Source organism: Patagioenas fasciata, chromosome 3 (assembly GCF_037038585.1).
Source record: "Patagioenas fasciata isolate bPatFas1 chromosome 3, bPatFas1.hap1, whole genome shotgun sequence".
In the NCBI taxonomy this organism is placed as follows: Eukaryota; Metazoa; Chordata; class Aves; order Columbiformes; family Columbidae; genus Patagioenas; species Patagioenas fasciata.
Window position 1 is genome coordinate 4,627,284 of NC_092522.1, and position 17,966 is coordinate 4,645,249.

Below are 17,966 nucleotides of genomic sequence, written 5' to 3' on the forward strand. Positions count from 1 at the left end.
GAATGGCACAAAAACATCACCCCCAAAATATGATATGGCCCTTGCCGGGAAGCTGTTTAATCATCATAATGACACATGATTATGACTTTTGATATGAAAAGAGAAGTTTCTTAATAGAAATACTGCTTTTTTAATCCGCTGCTTAAAACTTCAATTCACTATACTTTTCCTTGTGATGCGAAAGCTAAAAATTTCCAGGTTGTTCTCAGTTATGTGAATATAAATCAGTCAAGTGCCATTATGAAGGCTGCCTACAATATACTTTGTATTTTCTTTTGAAGCAGGTCCTCCCCCAGCTCTTTCTCTTTTGAATATGGCCACATCTCATCAGTTCTCCTTATCCTCCTGTTGTTACCCAGTTGTGTGTGTGGGACGAGCAGCTCCCCGGGAGCAATTTTAGCAGAACCAAACCAATTCCAACCATTACATCCAAGGTGCTTTTGTCCGTGTGACTCCCACTGGCAGCTGCAGGAAAACCAAGTTGTCTGGATGAGAAACCTGGAGTTTCAAGCTGCTGAACTTGAGAGATGAGCTCTTGTTGGTGCAGGATTTCCCACTGCAGGGTACCACAGTCAGATGCAGCTTATAAGTGTGGGACTAAGATATGGAGACAGTTTTTCAGCTTTGCCACTGTTTTCTTCTGTCCTGCTAGGAGTTTACTTCACATACCCATTTCTCCTTTCATCCGCTGATCGTCTTGTGTATTTAGGCTGCAAGATTAAGGCTTCTGGCTTGTTTTTGTGGATTATATAGCGATACACTGACTAACAAAGGAGTAGCTTTTATATACCAAACTGAACTTATACCTGATCATGCACTGGCGACTTTGGACTTAGAACTGTAGTTTCGGACATGGCTGAAGAGGGGGGAGAGTAGTTTTGTTTTTTGTTATAGGAATTTTCTGTCTTTTCAGAGCATTACTTTTAAAATCTCGAATGATTGCTGATCATAATACTCTGACTCTTTGGTGTGACCTTCACTCAGCTTGCGGTGATAAAGGCAGGAAACAAATCTTTACCTCTGCATGTTCCTTTACTTCCTGACTATTTCTTTGCATGAAGACTTATACTGTGAAATCTGTGCGCCAATTTCTAGATTGCTTAGCCATACCATTTGTAAATCCAAGTAAATGAAATTTTCCTTAATGAAGCAGCAAAGAACTATATGCTTAGATGCAGGAGACTTGTTTTACTTTCATTATTAAAAGGGTACTTAGGAAAAAAAAATGAGAAGGAATTTTCATGCTAATAGCCCAGTGCTTCATGTGGACTGCAGACTATTTTCCCTGTACTAGAAAATGTTGCTGTTCCTATATCTCCGGGGATACACTCTGAGAGACACAGTGTTATTAAGATGGCAAAAACTTTTCAGTCCGTGGCTTGATCTTCTATAGGAGTGCTTGCTATAAGGGCCTTTCAATAGGCATATTGTGTAACTCGACACTTCAAGGAGAACCTGCAAGCAAAGAAACCTTGGAGGTATTTGGAGCTTATTCCCAGAGCAGTTGTGTGCAACCATAAATACTTGTTCTTGCCTCAGTGGTGCAGAGGTCCTCCAACCATTTTTGAGTTAAGAGCAGTTAATGACCACCCAATAAAGCTTAGCTCAGGTTCAGATTTTGGGTGGTAACAAATCATTTTGTTCAAGTGATTTTTGCAAAAGTTTCCATTTTGCCAGTGTTTATTGGCCAGAATGGAAGAGCTTGAAAATAAGTGATTTTGAAGGAAGTAGTGGAGGCAGCAAAGTGTTTATGTCTCTTGCCTCTCAGTGTCTCTCACTTTGTTTTTCATTTTGGGTGCCAAGGTGGAGGATTTGTCTCAGGCTTTGCATTTTGTAATGCATATTTAGAAGGCAGAGAATTCAGGAATTGCTTTAACCAGATTTGAACACAAAGATTTAATAACCCTTGGGGAAGCTAATCTAGAAATATGTGCTCAGTCTAACCTGAGTATGTATTCTGTTATTTGAGTGCCTTGCGGTTGCTTCTTTGTCATCTCTGTGAGGGGAGCATCAGCTACAAGCAGCTAGAAGAGGTCTGCTTGCTTTGGGCAGGTTGGCACGCTACAGTATTAATCTAATAACCTTCAAAGGCTTGGTAAAAAGAGCGGGTGAGAAGGTAGTAAAACTCGTGAAGAACAACTTTATGCAGGAAAAGACTGCTATTGTCAGAGAGAGTTTTACCATTGACTTCAGGGTGTACGTGCAGCTGTGCTGCTCTCTTATTGACACAGCCTGTGATTTTGATGCCTGATAATTGAATTGTGAGCTGCCAGGAGGATACATGGAGACAGTTTCTTCAGGGACTGGCTCTCTCCAGTGGGATGCAGCTTCTGAATTCTCTAAGAGGGAAACGCAGCGCTACCTTAGCTCAGCTCCCATTAATGTCATTGTCAGCCTTACTGTTTTTTCTTGTAACCACCAATGCATTTTTCTGTTAAATCAACTTCACCAGTCCTCCACAGTTTTCCTTTGGGATGAGGAGACAAATCACTGTGTTTAATTCTATTTATTTTTAATGAGAATGGGAAAAAAATGCATATGTTTTTAACAGGGGGATTCTATATGACATCCCCCAGCTGTGAAAGCACCCTTTCTAAATTAACACTAAATGTTCTGGACTTAATTTGAGTGTGGTGGATTTATCACTACACTGTCAAAATCTATGAAATCTGAATGACGTGTATTCTGTAAATGGTTTTAAATTGCGCAGTTTGCGTATTTATTTACTCTGAATCTATAGGACCAGCTATTTCTTCAGCATAGCTTGTAGTTGTTCCTGATCAGATTCAAATGTTGATCTTAGTGTTTTCTTTCCAACAGGTTGTAAGGAAGTCACTTGTAGCTTTATTTTAAATAACACTTCTAAAATACGGATTAAAAATAAAAGTAACCCAGAACTGCATACATTTTTTGCTTCAAGAAGTATTCAATACTTTCATGTTCAGAAAATGATAAAACCGAGTCTTTCTCCATTAAAGAAACGTTTCAGTATGATTAACTATTCCCAACAGAAGATGTTTAAGTCTCTGTTTGAAGTTTGTTTCAGCAAAATGGCCATTTCCCTTTGAGAACTCTCACCAGATGTTGCCATCCAGTAGCACTCAATGGTGCTTGTTTACAAAACTGGCTTAGTTTTGCACAGTTTATTTTACTAGCACTATGTCAGAGCAACTTTGAAGGCTGAGTGTTGTGTCTCCCATTAGATCGACTGGTAACATTGGGAAGAGTTAGATAAGCTTTCAGGCACACAGTTTCCTCTTCATGTTTGAAACTAGAAGGAATAGATTTAAAGCTAAGTGGAAGATGGGTTTTCAGAGTTTAATTAGACCGTACCCGTAAATGGCAAAGGCTACAGCAACGTGACTGTGAGAACTGTGCTCCACAGTTGCAGGTTTCATACAATGGGGAAAAAAGAACATCTGACCAGACGGGATGTGAAAATGGAGCTTGAACAACGTAGGCCAGAGCAATACACAACTGCTCAGCCCCAGGGAGAACTCTGGGCAGACTGGAATTAATTTTGTTAGGGATGTGAGTAAAGTCGTGAGATATCTGGACCCACTAACTCGTGCAGCTGTTGTAACGCACACCCGCTTTGCTGTGTCTCCTTGACATAGTTTTTGTGAAGTTTTGGAGGACATTGATCCCGCTCTCAGCCCGCCGTGCTGCCCATGGCCCTTGAGCAGAGCTCTCCAGTGGGATCCAGAAGGGATCCTGCTCTGTAGCTTGGGTTACGTCACAACCGAGTTCCCAAGGCGCTGTGATTCACTTGGCATCATTTTGGGCAGTTTAAAATAGGAGTGAGCCAGATCCTCAGCTGGTATAAATTGGTGTTACTATATTAAATTCAGAAGGGCCTAATTATAAGTGCTCAAGTAGGCACTGAGGGTTGCGCAATCTATTGCTTTAGTGAGTGTGTGCTCACCCATAAAAGCAAGATTGCACAATCTAGGCCTATATAAATGTGTCTGCTAATTGAAAACAAACATAGTAGGATTAATAATTCACTTCTCCAGAATTTCCGTATTACAAATTACTGGGGGGAATCTACTGGTTGCATTAAGAGATGTTACTCTATTGCAAGATTAACAAGTCGCAACAGCAGTGACTGGAGGTCTCTGAAGAGGGAAAAGTTGGACTTGCAGAGGTGTGGTGGTGTTTGGATGGTTGTGTTTTTCCCAGTTGCTACAGCTTCCATGCCTCGGGCAGCACAGAGTGCACTTTCCAGGCCTGCACGGAGGGCGTCAGTAGCAAAACTCCTGGTGAATTAAACAGAGGAGGGTTTGGACTGTTTTGCTGCACAGGAAATGGGGCATTTTTCTGTCCGGTACTTAAGTGTATTTTCCCTTTACAAAAGTCTGCCCGCATTTTGCAATAGGGAAATAGGAAATTGTCTTTTCACTCCTTTGGGAGGAAGTTGCTCCCTGCCCCCTTAATTAGTTGCTTGAAAGATGAAAGCAAGTGCCCAGGGGTCAGAGAATTCCAGGAGGTTTGGTATTTTTGAACCAAAGAACTTCTAAGAAATGGCACATTACAAATTCTGCTTTATCTCCGCCCTGCTGAATGCTGCCTGCAGAGTCACTTACATGGATTTATATACTGCACTCATCTACTTGAGAGCATAGGCTAAAACATCTATCGGGCTGTTGCTTCTGCTGAGCTGAACATACATACAAAATGTATTTATGGAGCCTGGACCATTCCTTGCTGATACCTGATGGTGGCTTCTGTAATTACCACCCAGGAGAGAATCCCCCCCAAATTAAATTATTGTGTCAAAGAGGAATATAAAGGGTTATAGGGACAGGATTATAAAACCTGCTTTCTACATCAGATCAACCCTTCCTACAGCCATGCCAGCTGGTCTTGTCAAAGCAGCCCCACAAATCTCTTCCCCTGTTCTTCTTAAACTGTCCTTGCTGGGTCTTGGATCCTCAGACTGTCCCATTTTCTGCAAGTGTCTTGGTGGTTCCTTATGCTGTCCTTGGGGCTGCTGATTGTTGCCTTTTCCTTTTCTGTGTCTCTTTCTAATGTGTGTTATTCCATTTGAAGTGTTTTTTTATGTTTGTGTTACGGGAAGTCTAGTTGCACTTGTGGAAGTGAATAAATGATTGTTTATCTTTTTTATTTTATTTTTTAAAGCTAAAATGCCAGATCAATCCAACAAAAAACCTTCTGAAATTCACTCTGTGTGTGGCTCAGCATCATTGTTTAAGATCCATTTTTCTTCAGCATCTTTCATTTCTCTCATGTGTTTGCTGTTAAAGCCTTTATTTTTAGTGCTTGTCAGTCCTTTCAGTTGGCAAAATCTGATTTTTGCGACATGCTGTGTGTGTGCCTGTACCTTCTGTAGAACATTTCACAGTGGGCTGGAGACTGCTTTGGTGCACTGGTGTTATTTGTTGTGGCAAATATAACCCCTGGCCTCTCACCCCAAAGACCACGTTTCCTTTTCGTTTTCTTACCTTTCGTGCCGCGTTGTCTGGTCTCCTTCCCCCTGTAATTATGTCGTGAATCTCCTGTTCCCCACCTGAGTTCTTGCTCTGAGTGTGATGAACCCAAGTGTAGCGCTGCCGTGTTTCATTCATTTCGCATGTGCCGGTATCTGAACGGCTGCCCGCGTTAACTCAAAGATAAGCCCTCCCGTGGGCCATTTTCCTGTTCTATTTAAAGGTGCACCTGCTGCCACGCTGTGATTCTATTACTCTATACCTGCACATAGAGCTATTTAATAGTGCTTCTTCGTCTCTTTTCTCTCTGATTTTTGTGTATATATATATATACATATTTAACATGTTAAGCAGCAAGTTTGCTTTCCACTGCTGATGTATTGCAGGTGGTAATGTGATGTAGTTGGCACTGTCACGTTTCACAAGAGCAACTTGAGGGAGTACCAGAGGCATTCCCTTCTCCCAGTGCTGCTTTCAAAGAAAAGGGAGGGGCAACAATTCTGATTTATTTGGCAAATAATTTGTAGCGGCTGCACAAGCACTAAGAGTATTGTGCTGCATTTTGAGATGCGAATGTGGCATGGACTAGATTTCAGAAGTAAAATATGCAGAGGCATATTTGCACTACTGCAGCATCACTGGGACTCGAGTCATAAACTTCACTGAGAGAGGGATGATGTGAATGTGGGAATGTTATTGTGAAACCCAGAGACAGAGCTGTGCTTGGTAAAATTCAGCGTTGCTTTTTCACCATCGCAGCCGTTTCACTTTGGTGCAAAGCTGGTGCCATGCAGGCCTAGAGACCAGCCATGTGAGGAGATGGAGAGACCAGTCATGTTGGGAGATGGAGAGCAGTGCTCACTGTCTTCTGCAATTTTTAGATGTTCCTCACACAGGTGTCTCGTTGAAGAGTGAGATTACCCAGAGTTTGGTGCATTAAGGGCTTTTCTGCACTCAGTATTGAGCTTTGCCTTAACTCCTGGCATCAATTGTGCCCGTGTTTGACAGGATAAGGATCAGTGTAGTTCAGCTCTGGAAGTCAGATCGGCTTCAAACTGGGCCTTGAACGTTGGGTTCACAAACCATCGGATGCTCCTGAGCTGGAACAGGGACAGCTGTGGACAAGCTTTTCTGCCCATCCATCAGCCATCCCTTTGAAAGGCCGCAGTGCTGTCGGAACAGTGCTTGTGTCCTTCCTTGTGTGTTGGTGTAGTGGGGGTGATTTCCTAAAGAGGGTTACAAAATACCACCTTTTACGACCCTGCTGATATTTATTCCGAATCCCTGCAAGTTTTCCCCCCTTGTCCTGTTTCAGGCAAGTATGAGCAAAAAAATGAAGATTTCTGAAGTCCAATTTTCCTCTAGACAGCCTAGATGAAGAGGGGGAAAGATACTTATGCAAGTTGCATGGTACTATAACAGGATTGGGATTGGTATGGGGGACAGAGGGGAAGGTTGTGAATGTACATTCGCATGAAAATCTGCTGGTAGAGCTTATGTCTTAATAGACACAAACGATCTGCAAGAACTGTACAGAAAGGAGTCTCTTAAAATGCAAAAGAAATAAGGATACAAAGTGACCTGTGGCAAAAGAACATGTTCATGAGAAAAGATTATTTTCTTTTGTCCTTGGAATTAAAAAAAAATTGTAGTAGCTTTGTCCGGCACAGAGATTTCAAATTCTCTGCACAGCATTTGCAATTACCGGAAGGTTGAAATGCGTAGCTCTAATTGTCGTGTGGTCACTCTCCTGCTCAAGTACTTTTAGACTGTGTTTAGTATGTAATCAAGCCATGACAACATGGACTATTAATCCAAATGCTGGTGTATTGAGGCAGACGGCATGAAGATGTACTTTAGGATTGTCAAGTGATTCTACATCAGGTCGGATGTTCTCGCTCCTGGCAGAACCCGCGCAAGGCCGCTTGAATGCGTGTGCTTGGAGGGATCTGCAGCTGGGAATTGTCTCCAGCATCCTTCCTCCTTCCAAACGCTCCCTGCCCAGAAATATTAAGGCATTCTAGAAAGAACCAACATGGCAACAGCCAGAAATGCCCTGATGCAGGGCGAGATTGGGGAAAATGGTGTTGGCTCAAGGTTATAGTTTGCTGTGTGTTTGGCGAGAAGCGAATACCCCGTGCTGGTCCTGGAGGGCTGGGTGCACCCACTGGGTTGGCACTGGAAGGCTGAACTCAGCACCCATCTTCTCTGGGCTGCCAGGGAGGGTGGAGACCCCAGAGGTTATCAGGGAAAGGAGATTCTTTATATCACACGTGCATATGGGGAAGACAGGAATTTGCCGAACAGAAGCTGTCATGACGTGCCAGTTTTGTTGCAAGTATGGCATGTGTTGTATAACCCACAACTTGAGAGTCGTGTAGGAATTATGAAATGCTTGTCAAAAGTACATGGGTTTTATTGAGCGATAGTCGCTAAAATTGTTGGAACCTGTTATCATTGTAGATATAACACTTGTTGGGTTTTATGTGCACTTTTCAAAATGTTCTGGCAAGAGTGAAGTAGGTTTTGGATTGCAGAGGCAGGGTTTCTGTTTGTAACATCACCTTTTTCACACTGTGAATATAATCAAAAAGCTAAAATTGTATTAAAAAGAAAAAAACCTGCACAACAGCAGCTGATATTTAGTGATCCAAGAAATAAGCTTGATTCATATGGCATCTATATATTCTGTATATCATAGTAAATGTGCACATTATAAGGAAAGCAAGTTATGTTTCTAAAGTCTTAGTATTGCTATTAGAATGGCTGAAGTGTAACAGAGCACTCCTTGAAACTCTTCTCAGTTTGAACAGGCGTCATTGCAAACAGGCAAACCCCTGACAGATGTGGGAAGCGGGGCACTGTTAACACAGCCAGGCTTTTTGACTTATGGATTAATTATCTGTGTTGCAATTTTTCCTTCTAGGAGACTGAGCTGCTAGATATCAGCCTTGTCAAAGATGCCAGATGCGGAAAACATGCCAGAGCTCCCAAGGTAGGAATTTTTGCCGTGTACTTACATGTTATATCAATGACCTAGATAAAACAGAATGGCAATTATATGCAAGAAATTTTTTTAAAGTTCCCTTAGCTGTTAAGAACTATTCTATCTTTTCTCCATGTATCATGGTTTCTGATGAGAAGCATCACAATTGTTGAGCTGTTGTGATTTGGTTCTGTGTGTAAAATGCTGCTGGAAGCTCTGCTGGCAGCGAGGGAACAAAAATCCCGGTTTCTCAAGGTAAATTTACACAAGCTCCTTGCTTCCCTGATAACAAGGAGCTAACAGCTGTTTAGGTCCATGCTGCATTTTGTGCTGCCTGTTTTCCTCTTCCAGTGCCTTTTGAGGCCAGAAAAAGGGGTTTTTTTTTAAACTGCCATCAGAGAGGTCAGGATATCAGCTCCCTTAGTTCTGCTCTGATGTATTCCATACTCCTTTGCTGTTTCTAAAGACGGTAGGTTGTAGATATATGTTCTCTCTGGTGTTTTTGTTTGGACGGACACTACACACCAGAGAAAAAACTAAAGCATTCAGCTCTGCAAGCAAAATAGTGCCTCGGGGAATCACAGGAGTGATAGGAAAAGAGGGAGTTTCCTTAGGGGCCTGAACGTATGGCCCGATGCTGCTTAGCCACTGTTGAACTGGTGGGGTTGAAGCAACCCAAAGGAAAAGGGCTGGTTCCTTGGGCTCCTCTGCCCCTTGGGAATGGGCGCTAGGAATGGAAAAAGTTGTTTCTCCGTGCCAGAATGCGATCGTGGTTATCTCTGAACAGACTATTCAAATTTGGTTTTCAAAGCTTTCCATGTAGCGCTGGCAGCATTTTAAAGACTGAGTTATAATTGAAATGCAACAGAAGTACTTTATGACATCCACATTAATACCAAATGAGTTCACCGTGATTAATGGTTCTATGATGAATAGCAATAAAGTATTAACAATGGCTAGAACATTATTTTAAAATGCTACCCGCTTTTCAGAGGACATTCATGTTCTTCTAACAAAATGTTTTTAGCTAAAATTTATGCATAGCTATTGCCTCCGTGGCTTTTATTTATTAGGTTACATAAAGGCTGTTTTTGTTACAACATGTTACAATTTGACAGCAGTGGCACTAAATGAAAGGTATGAGAAAATCTTGACTTTTAGGGAGGTGAAACACGCCACCTGTGTGAATGGGTTTGTTTTTTTGTCATTGATTTGTGTGTGGGCAGAATGAAAACAGCACCTGGGCTGGCTGTTGATGGGATCTTGCGAACAATGTGAAACAAAATGCTCATTTTGGGGTCAGTCATGTTGGTTTTGCTTTGATCCCCGTTGCGGGGCCGAGCAAAGGAGTGCTGACTGCAGGTGAGCGAGAGTTACAGGAGCCCTGTTTGTGTCTCATCTACACAAGATCTGAAACACATCCAGCAGCAGGAGGGCTTGGCTCTAAGTCAAGCGGTAGCAGCTTGTGATTGCATGGAGGTTTCTAGTTCCACATTTGCATGATACTTGCCAAAATTCCCAGCTTTTCGGACGTTTTTTTCCACACCTCTCCTTCCAGGTAGGAGCGAACACCCAGGTGAACATAAATCCTAATGTATAGTTAGGGGTAGTTCCTGTGCGGGAAAGCAAACTTGCCACATGTAGCATACACAGAAGTCATTTGCACTCTGCTGGTTGCATGGTAAAAGTGTGATGATGGGTCTGAGCTGTACCCAGCAGGATGGCTCTGGTGTGGTTGGCTGCAGAGCCTCTTGTCCTGTAGGTGCCACAGCCTACGCTGTAAACTGCAGACATGGAAGAGAGATGAGCTCCCTCAGCCACAAATACTTCTTACTGCCATGATTCCACTTAACACAGGTTTATTAGCTCTCCCAGAAGTTAATCTCTCATGATCTGGTGGCATCATCATTGACTTGAGAACTTACTTCCTCTAGTAGCCTTGGCAGATGGAAAGGACAATGTGCTGTTGTGCATTGATGCACCTTTCACTGTAAACAAGAGATGTAGGGTGCTTTCTCTTCATTACCTCCACCCCTCCCTCTGCCCATAATCTTGGACAATTTTTATACTGCATTAGGGGACTTCTGCCGGTTTATGCAAAATTTTTAATCTATTTTCGGAATTCTAAGGGTGCATTTCATCTGTGGGGTTGTCATTAAAAACTGAAGTAGTTAATGGGAATCTTTAAACCTCATTTAGTGTATTTCTGATCTAGTGCTACTTTTTGCTAGAAATAATTGCCATCTTTAATAAGCCTTGACTTTTCTATTGAATTTAAAAAATAGAATTCATTTTTAACTTTATGGTAAACTACATTTCAGTGTGATTAATGACACCCATACTAAGGTACCCAAACCTGTTAGGTGTGTAGCTACAGAAGACCATGAGCAAGCAATGATTTTTAGAGGACCGTAAGCAGTCAGTTCCCCATGACCATCTGGAATGCACACGTCTTCCCCATATGCTGCCACATCCACCAGCAGGGACGTTTCTTTGGTAGCTTAAGTAATCTGCCAAGCACTTGGACTTTTTGATGGCTGGAAACAGAGCCTGTTCTCATGCTGCATGTGCCTTCTGTACAGCCATCGGCATCCTTCATTTCTGAAAAAGACAGAGGAACAGTTAGTGTCAGGTAGCTTCTCTTTCAGCCTTGTTGATTCACATTTGATTTTCACAATATTTTTACCTAAGTCCAGACATACACATTTTGTGACTGTTCTTACCTGTTTGTTGTTGCATCTTCTGGTCATTAGCGTAAGAAAAAAAAGCACTTTTTCATTCTGGAGAGGTTTTCATCAATGAAGGATAAATGCTTTGTTATTACTTAGAAGGCATTATACTCTTTTTGGCTTATCCTATTTCACAGTGTCCCTAAATTTGTTGAAAATGTGTTAACTTTTTGTTCCAGTAACTAAGTCCAATCTATGGATTGTCTTCTGTAATGCTTTGGCTAAGTGGGCATAGTCTGTGCTCTGGAGTAAGGTAGTATTAGGCACACTTGTGTTTTGTTTTACGTTACTCCCCAGGCAATAGTGTGTAAAAGAGGGTAACAGTAAACTCCAAAATTGGGATGCGTGAATGCACTTACGCTACTGTACACTGTTCATAAGCTCAGAGCTTTTTCTTTCTGGGTTTGTCATCCAGGAGGTCTGGTTTTCATCCTTGGCAGCATCCAGCATTTCTACCAACTAAACTCTGCTCAAGGCTCGGATGACCGGACAAATTCAGGAGTTTCACACAAGCCTCCATTCTATTTTGCATGCCGAACAGCAGCCAAAGGAAATACGTGGATTTACGGGGTTAGGTAGAGCCTGTGGGTCTTGTGCGGAGAGTCAGAATGGTTTGACAGCAAAGTGGGGCATAAAGATTAAAAGTTAGATCTGTCAGAGTGTTTAGGCATCTGAAAAAAAGCTTGTACGTCTTTCATAAGTACTTGAGTTTCTAGTGATGTAGAAGGGAGATCTTTAATGGGTGCCAAAACACTTGATGCTTGGGGGATGCAAAGGTTGTCCCCTGACCCCAAATCAGTAAGTAGTATACTCAAATGACCCCTGTGTTACTGTGGAGCTTCAGCATCACCTTCTTTTTCTCCATTCTGTCAAGGATGAGTCCTTCTGTTTTCAGCTGCTATTTTCAGAAATGATAATAGAGTTTTCCATCTCAATGCAATATGTGTGCAGAGGCTCATTCTTTGGAATAAGGACAAATCTCAGGCAGCACAGAGCACAGCAGCAGATCTCTAAATGAGAAGAAAAATGAAAGTAATATCCTCTAAGAGGAAAAGAAAAGACTTATTAATTGTGTATGTTAGGAAGAAGTGCCTGAATTAAAAATACAATGGAATTTATGCAGGAGTGAGGGAATTATAAGATGATTATCAGATCTTTGCCTTCTTAGTAAGCGTTAGAACCATTTAGGAAGGGAGCAAGAGAAATTTTGAGAACAGAAGATTAATATGCTGTTCATTTTTTTCCTTCAGAAGACCTGAGAGCGCATAAATTCCTCATGGCCCTTTGGAAGCGCGCGTGTCTTTCCTCCCAGCTTGCGGGGGCTCAGAGCTGCCGCTGCCATCCGCGAGGCTGCAGTGTCAGGATGCTCAGGGCTCACCTTGGTTCTATTTTGAAATGCTGAAGGAATGTGAAAAATCACTAGTTGCGATGAAGCAATTATTTATTTCCTTTTATTTTCCCATTACCTGCTAGCGCATTCTCAAGCTTTGTTTGGATGCGCAAATCAACAAAGAGACATATTTTCCCTTGTAAAGTTTAGCAAATAAATAAAATAACGCAATGAGCGGTGAAGAGAAGCAGATGTTTTTGTGCAATAAGGCGAAGAAATAGCTCTAAATATTCACATACCTTCTGTGAAGCGTGGAGGAGCCGCTCAAAAGGGGGTTTGTATTCTTAAAAGGGAGACAGAGCTAAAAATGTCACGCGGCAGTAAATACCGGTGCAAGGTTAGGTGGTGAAAATTTGGCCGCTGCAATCATAGGACAAGGAAAGTCACACTTTTTACCATCTTGTATTTATTTTAGCCAATAGCAGTTTCTATGGAAACTAAAATTCTTAATGCAACCGTATAAGTGCTTTTCGTGGCAAGAAGAAATATCAGGATGAGTTGGCAGCAATAAGGAAATAACCCTATGGCAAATTTTCATATTGAAAACTTTAGATGCGTTTGATCAGTCTGTTTTCCCTCAAAGATACCATAAATCATGCAGCAGGAAATGAATTTCTTGAAATGACATATGCTGTGGAACCTGTAGGAGATGAAATTGTGAATGATGGAATCACTCTAATGCCAAAATGTTTATAGAGTGTAGTCCCCGATTTTAAAAACATTTGCAGCTCCCCTGCCCAAAATTTTCTGACTTTGATGAAAAGGCTCTACGGAGAAAAATAATTAAACTTTTTAAATGTCAGAAATTTGCCAAGACCTCAAGTATTATTAATATCATCGCCAGCTTCTTGGTATTTAGTGAGTTTGCTTGAAATGCTTGAGTGAGAGGATTTCAGAAGTGTCTCGACTGGGATTTAAAAACTAGGGGCTGCTTCCTCGTGGCAAAGGGTTTGCCCCTTTCTAACACATCCATAGGGAAAAATCAACACTTTGTGAACTAAATGGGCTTGAAAACTAACAAGGAAAGTCTAAATAATTATTTAACTGAAAATCTGGGGATTTTCAGGGAAATGTTATGCAAATCTTTGAATTGCCAGAGCTATCCAGACTACCGTCTTCTGTGTCTGCTTCTGTACGCCATTGTGCAGACTTAGAATTAGTAGGATTTGGGTAAAATTTATGCAGAGAAGCACAAAGTAAGACTTTAGTCTGTTATGTTGTTAATAATCTCTTAATTTCTTTCTTTGTTGTCGAATTTACTGCCTGAATTTACAAATGCAGCTGAAGAACTTCTTGTGAACCCACTCAAAGCACACATGCGCAGATAAATAAATTGCAGATAACACTTGGTTGATTTGCCTCTGAATAAGGCTCTAACTTCTGATTTACAAGTCCGATGACAAAGGCCTTTCAAAACAAACCTAATTCACTCATTTGACTTCCTGATGTTTTCCGAACTTACACTTTTGCTGGCAGACTGTGATTTTTATGGTCAAGTTGTGTGTTTTCCTTTTATTGGAAGAACAAAAGAGGCCTCTGTCACTTCTGAAATATTGGAAATACAAGCGGTTATTCATTTATGAGAAAGTCTGTGCTGGGACAATGATGTCATGTTGCCCAGGAGAGCAACAAGCATCCACTTTGCAGCACCGACTTCTGTTGCTCTGCCCGTCTCAAATGCTGCTATTGCTGGTATTTTTATCTACTGATAAATGCACGTTGCTTTCCCTTCAACAACCTTGGTGCTAAATTAGAAACTCTAATGTGAATTATGTCTAAGCAATGTTCTGTTTCTGCCAAAAAGATATAAAAATGGAATATGCATGTGGCTCACCTTCTTCCCACTCAGTTTAGGGATAACAGTGACATCTTCAAACATCCCCCCGATTTGTTTGGGGGGGATGAGCCTCGTTCTACCCTCTGCTTGCTGCCCTGTGGTCATCAGGCTTCTCGTGGCATCTTTCCCTCTGCCACGTCTTCCCCGCCAGTGAAGACATTTCAGAAAAGATCTCCCTACAGTTAAGTCCTGCTGCTTATTGAAGAAAGAAGGCAAGTTTTTTATGGCTAGGATGCATTTCAGTTGCTGTTTGTGGGTTGGGCTTTTTTTGTTTGTTTGTTTTGTAGTTAATTTTTTTAATCTACTGAAAGTTAACGTCTTTGGGGAAGAGTCTCATCTCCAAAGATAAAGCTCTTGGTGCTGCTATCCAGCGAGCACAGAGAGCAGGTCTGCACTTCTCCATCGCCTTAAGAAATGTCACCATCAGAAACGCTATCCATGCCATTCTGGGAGCAAAGCAAAGCTTCCTGAAAGCACAATCAAAGCCCAGGGCATTAAATAGCAGCACAGTAGCCTTTTCTTTTTTTTACTTCATCAGAGGAGATGGGCACAAGCGCTTTGCACCCGTGCTCTGAACCCGCAGAGATTCCTGGCCTGCCGCGGCCTGCGCTTCACTTGGCTGCTGGTGCCTGAGGCTGAGGCCACCCCCGAGGTGATCAGCATCCCCATGCGCCACCAAAGTGGTGAAGGTGATTTTATTTACAACCTTTTAAACCTTAGGGAGCTTTTCAGAAGCTTGTCGTCAACTGTAAAACTTAGTTCTGAGCAGTTCGGCAGATTCACTATCATTCACTATTATTATTTCATAGTAGAAAGCACAGAGTTTTGTCCAAGATTTTCACTGTTAATCAATACCAAAAATATTTAATTCTTTTTCTGCTTGCTGATAGTTTCACTTGGCTTTAGGTGCTACATGTTTTAATGCTTTTCTTCATTATCTTTATAAAACACACCTTTTTGTAAGTACACATTCATGCCAAACTATGCAGTACCAAGTATATAACAAGACATTCTGTATTTTAAGAAGCACAAAGACATTTTACAAATGTGATTTTAATCCTTGCCATTTAATTTTGAAAAGATAGAACAGGACACTGCTCAATTAAATACGTGCTATTTGAGTTGTTGGAAACACCAGTGTCAGTAAAGCTGTGTTTTAAATGCTACTGCTGAAGATGCTTTTGAATAAACCTGCATGCTGAATACATTTGTTTTTCTTTTTCCTCCTTTAGTATGACTTTTTCTGTGATTTTGAAGAGAGATTGACAGAGACAGCTTTGTGTGCTCTCAGGCACACTTAGCACTCCAAAAGTATTTTAAATCCATACATAAGCCACTCCCATGAACTTTCAAACTGTGATGGTGGGGGATTAAAGTAGCACCTTGGAGGGCCCAGACACATCACTGAGTTGAGCAGGTGTGAAGTTCAGTGCTCCGGGCTTTTTCCTTGTGATAATGCAGTTGATTGTGATCACCTCTGCCCTGTTTCAGTTTAAATTCCTCTTCTTGCCTTTCCTTGCTGTGGGATGGGACGCGCGGGAGGGGAGGTGGGTTGTCCTGCAGCATCTCTGGGCTGGTGGTACCCAGGTCGGCAGCCCTTCGGCAGCATTGCTGTTGCCAATCAGTTATAGTGGCCCTGGATGGCTTATTCCTGCCTTCACAACTCATAGCGCTAATGAGATGAGAATGCAGCTGGGACAGCGTGTCCAGCCGCAGCTGTCAGCCACTGTCAGTCGTGCTGAAGCTCGCTTGAATCTGATAAATGGTGTTTTTACAGTGGCTGGCACAACAATCAAAAATTGTCGGGACAACGTAGAGTTATTTTTTAGGTTGCTACTGTTGCCTATGAATGTCTAATACTATCTCTTTGTTATCTTGTACCCCCGTATGTTCGTATTCACGCATTACCTTCCGACTTGCACTAAGATCATAAAGGCTTGGGAAAGTACAGCCCTTTTTCCAGTGTTGGTTCAGTACCTAGCAGAGCAAAGGCCTGTTTCATGAATAGGGCTCCTAAGTGCAATTCTAATACAAAAACTAATAAATAAAATGTTGCTTTCCTTAAATATAAGGAATGCTAAATTCAGCCTCTGCCACAGACACTCTGGAAAGCATTTCAACATTTTTCACTGGAAAACGTGTAAGTACTAAAAAACTGAGTTATACTAGGCTTTCTTTCTGAGAGGTAATCTCTATCTAGAAATATTTCGTAAGTATTCAAGTATGTATTTTAGCAGTAGTGTGGAGCTGTGCATCCAGAGAGCGATCTGATGGTAGTGCAGTACCCTCAAGCTTCTAATGGTGAATCAACAGGCTCAAGTGAAAATGCCACAGCAGAAACATTTTTGTGCAGTTGTTCAGAACAAATTATTTAGATTTCCCTGTTTTATTGGTATCCAGCTTGATGATTTTTCATGGCATCCATATCTTGTAAATAACTGGTCAGACAAAACTACTGGGTTTTAATTTGTTGCAAAGGTTTGATGTGGTTTTTTTTTGTCATCCATCTTTTTGTGGAACTGCGCAAAACCTTTTAGGCTTAGGAAATAGACCACTGTGAAGCGTTAGAGCAAGAGGATTAGGTGTAGATCCTGGGTAACCATTCCTGACAGAAATGGCAGTTTGTTCACAACCAGATGAAAGTGCCCCTACTTGGCTCTGCGGGGAAAAGCGTTTTACTGGCGACAGAACCGCAGGGTGCCCGGTAGCTGGGGAAGAGCAGAGAGCGGTCGGTGTTGGATGGAGCTGCCTGCGTGCTGTGGTGGATGTCAGACCTGCCCGCAAACTCCCCGGCAAATGGGAGGAACTGAGCTGGTAACTCTCACGCTTTGTTTTTGAGATTTAGACGAGTTGTTAAAAAAAGTTTTCTTTAATACTGAAGTTATTTAAGCTTGCTGAAACTCCATTAGAACAGCTTCCAGCTTTGAAGTTCGTTATCTTCCATATTACATTAGTGCTTTCCCGGTCTCGCAGCTAAGCACATTTGGCTGTAAAACTCCGCATTCACCAAACGTTTGTTAATCCCCGATTGTATGCCGGCCAGTATAGATGTCTGAAAAAAAGTGATGGGAAGAAACTTGGCTGTCGGAGCTCAAACTTTGATTGGAAAATAATTATAGCTCCTGCCTTAAATAATTCTTGTTTCATCACTCTGGCTTTTGGTCTGTTTGTGTCCCAAGGCACATCTGTGCTGGTGGGACACCCCGACTGCACCAGTGATACCCACAGTGTCCTACAAAGAGATCTCTACCAGTACCACAGGGAAACGTTTGATTAGGAATGTGAAAGGGAGTCGGCTACAGATAAAGGAAGCTAAGGAGAGCAAATGGAAATAGCGAAGGGTCCGTGTAAACTATAAAGCAGCAGGAAAATGTGGCTATTTCCAATGTAACAATGTCAGTATATTCATGTTAAACCCATGTTACCATTTTACAAAGAGTCAAGTAGGAATTAAAGTCTTTATTCTGCTGTGGGTATTCAAGAAAGTAGAGCCCAGTGCATCTGAATATCTGATTTTTATATATATTTTTTTAAATAAAGTAGGATATTTCTGAAAACAAACCAAACACTCTAT

At 41.7% G+C, this 17,966-nt stretch overlaps 1 protein-coding gene across 2 annotated transcripts in view; it reads left to right on the forward strand.

Annotated features, from left to right (window-relative positions):
* Positions 1–17,966, forward strand: part of PLCB1 (phospholipase C beta 1) — a 367,047-nt gene that overhangs the window by 87,445 nt on the left and 261,636 nt on the right. For both annotated transcript variants that reach the window (XM_065833460.2, XM_065833461.2), the window contains exon 3: positions 8,377–8,445. In XM_065833460.2, the coding sequence (XP_065689532.1) occupies positions 8,377–8,445 (69 nt within the window). The remainder of the gene's footprint in view (positions 1–8,376; positions 8,446–17,966) is intronic.